We start from the raw sequence: 3,035 nt of genomic DNA, 5'->3' as shown, positions 1-3,035 counted from the left end.
CCCAGACTGGAGTGCAGTGGCCACTCCTGGCCACCGCAGCCTCGCCTGCTGCTGGGCTCCAGCGATCCTTCCGCCTCAGCCTTCCGAGTAGCAGGAGTTACAGGCATGCGCTACCACGCCTGGCTGATTTTTTGATTTATTGTAGAGATGAGGTCTCGCTGCCCGGGTGGGTCTTGAACCCATCGGCTCAGGCAATCCACTCACCTCAGCCTCCCAAAGGCGTGGGATTACAGGCTGAGCCACCGAGCCCGGCTTTTAAACTATATTTTCTAATCTAACCTCTGTCTTGCCTCTGAGTGTTGGCCTCCTTTCCAATCTGTGAAAGGTGAACAATAAACTTTCCTTCTTTCTACTTTGGTTTTTGTTTTTTTTTGAATTGGAGTCTCACTCTGTCACCCAGACTGGAGTGCAGTGGCATGCTCACAGCCACCGCAGCCTCGACCTGCTGGGCTCCGGCAATCCTTCCATGCTTCAGCCTTCCAAGTAGCCAAAACTACCGGCTCGCGTTACCACACCCGGCTAATTTTTTATTTATTGTAGAGACGAGGTCTTGCCAAGTTGCCCAGGTGGGTCTTGAATCTCCAGGCTCAGGCAATCCACTCTCCTCGGCCTCCCAAAGTGCTGGGAATGACAGGTTGAGCCACTGAACCCAGCCACTTCTTTCTACTTAAAAAAAAAAAAAAAAGGGTGTCTCTGATTCCCCCCCCCCGCCCCGTCCAGTTACATCCAGTCGTGCTGGGAGCTCTCTTCTTTTTGGAAATGCATCCGGCAGGACAGTCCAATGTGACATCAGATACAAACCTCATTGACAATGTAGTCCAGCAGCTCGAAGATGGCCATCACGGGCCGGCTGTCCATCCCATGACCTGCATGGCGGGAGACAGAGGACAGAAAACCGAGGTGAGATGGGAGGAGCTTGAGCTGGAGGTCGGGGCTGAGAGGCTGAACACGGCCGGCGTCACCGTCCCACACCAGTGGAGCCGGGGAATGCATGCAGAACACAGGACCACACTCCCAGCCTGGCTCCTGCACACACCTCCTTGGGAAAGAGACTTCGTGCCTGAGCCTCTAGTGAATAACAAAAAAAAAACACACAAAAAGCAAAGAGGAACAGGAGCATTTTTTGAGAAGTCACACACTTGGCCCAGGGCTGCCTGGGGGCCGTGCCAAAGTCATCACCCCCTGCTCCCTGGCAGGGCGGGGGAGGGACGGCACTGACCGCAAGTAAGGACAGCAGTGTGACCTTGCACGGAGCTGCCGGCGGTGACAGCGACAGGCTCGGAATGCCACTCGGGACGGGAAACTGGCTTGGGGTGGCTGACCCCTGTCCGAGACCAGCTGGCAGATCTGGGTTTGGCAGCTGGACTTTTGCCTCCTGTCCTGGCCAGAAATGGGCACGTCGGGCGGGGGCGGGACCAGGGCGGAGGCTTCTGGAAGAGGTGACGGGCCTCCACGCCTTCCAGGACCTGAGGCTGGAGTGGCCAGGCTTGAGGACAAAGACCCGGGGGGGGCTCTTCCCGGAAGGAGATAAAACCCCAGCAGTCTGACTGTCGGGAAACACCGGACCCAAAGAGACCATTACAATCACCGCCTGACAACCCGACATCTGCTCACGGGCGGACGGGCACACATGGCCTGGTCTCTCCATGCAGCAAAGCATCACTCAGCCTGAAAAGGGGAGGGAACCCTGACACACACTGCAGCATGGAGGGACCCCGAGGATGTGACGCTCAGTGAGAGACCCAGACACAGAAAGACATTCAGCGTGTGACTCCATTTCTATGAAGTGTCCAGGACAGGCCAGTCCACAGAGCTAGGACATGGATTTGTGGGTGCCAGGGGTGGGGGCGGGGAACTGGGGTTTTCACTTGGGGTGGTGGAATGTTCTAGAATTAGAAATCACTGGAACACACGCCTTAAATGAGTAAAGTAGAGGGCACATGAATTCTAGTTCGGTAACGTTGTTATAAAACAAACCAGCCAGCCACAGACCACTACTCAGGCTCCGGCCCGACTCTCTTCCTGTCTCCTGACTTAAGAAAAAACAACGTCCCAGGAACCAGGGGCGGCCCGTGGTTCTTCCCCTGCGGGGACCCGGCCCTGCACTGTCCCCATGTGGCGGAAGCGTCCCCTGGACGTCTGGCGCCAGGAGCGCTCCTCATGGGCGCTGCTCTGAGCCCGGACTATTCTCTGTGAGTCCAGCTGTCCCCCGGGGCCCGGGGCCCTCCACTCCCGCCCTGGCTGTGTGGGGCCGAGGCCAGCAGGCCAACTACGAGAGTCAGGTCAGGGCTTCCCTACACCAGGGCTCCCAGGACAGCTGGGCCCCACCGTGGGAGCGGGTCGTGGGCACTTTCTGGGCAGTAGGGACGGGGGCGATGGCTGGGCCAGTCTTCCTGCTCTCCTGGATGTCTGGGCATTTCTGTGATAAAATGCTGGCAAAGCTGCCCCACCAGGCCTGGCTGCGGCTGCGGCTCCCGATCCTTCCCACTGGCAGCAACAGGCGCAGCTGCCCCGGACCAACGGGCTTGGGGCGCTCGCTGCGTCCAGCTCTGTCCCCAGAAACCCCAGGACATCTGAGGACTGCTGACCGCGGCCCGTGCCATCAGGGGACAGGTGGTACCAGAAGGGGCCAGGGGGTGGCAGCTGCCGTCCCGGGAACAGCAGTCCCCACACAGGCCGCTGCCCGCGCAGACCGGAAGTGGCCGACGGGGCCCTACCACTGATGGGGCGTCCGGGGGGTCTCGGCCGAGGCGAGATGCTGTGAGGCTCTCCTTCTGCCCCGTCGACCACGGGCCGGCCAAACATGGCCTCCAGCTCCTTGGCGTCGGGCGGGGGGATGGGGTACCTCCCGATGGACAGCTCCACCAGGGACAGGCCCATGCTCCAGATGTCCGACTGCACCGAGTAGTGTGTGCCCTGCAAGCGCTCCGGCTGGAAGAGAGCAGGGAAGGCGGGGCTGGCCGGGCTGGCCTGCCCCGCCCTGCTGCAGCCCTGGCCCCCTCCTTCACGGAACACGGGCACCGAGCAGGCCCCCC

General features: G+C 60.4%; 1 protein-coding gene across 1 annotated transcript in view; it reads right to left on the bottom strand.

The window, feature by feature from the left end:
• LOC103251709 (dual specificity mitogen-activated protein kinase kinase 2) overlaps positions 1–3,035 on the bottom strand; it is a gene marked incomplete at its 3' end in the record, with an annotated part of 24,939 nt that overhangs the window by 2,670 nt on the left and 19,234 nt on the right. Inside the window, exons 6-7 of the mRNA XM_021708701.1 lie at positions 2,718–2,931; positions 802–866 (exon numbers count right to left, since the gene is read on the bottom strand). Coding sequence (XP_021564376.1) covers positions 802–866; positions 2,718–2,931 — 279 coding nt within the window. The remainder of the gene's footprint in view (positions 1–801; positions 867–2,717; positions 2,932–3,035) is intronic.

The sequence above is a fragment of the Carlito syrichta genome, unplaced genomic scaffold (genome assembly GCF_000164805.1).
Source record: "Carlito syrichta isolate Samal-C Ts95f unplaced genomic scaffold, Tarsius_syrichta-2.0.1 Scaffold143754, whole genome shotgun sequence".
NCBI classification, from domain to species: domain Eukaryota; kingdom Metazoa; phylum Chordata; class Mammalia; order Primates; family Tarsiidae; genus Carlito; species Carlito syrichta.
Note: the sequence above shows the minus strand (reverse complement) of the source record. Positions and strands in the feature narration are given on the sequence as shown.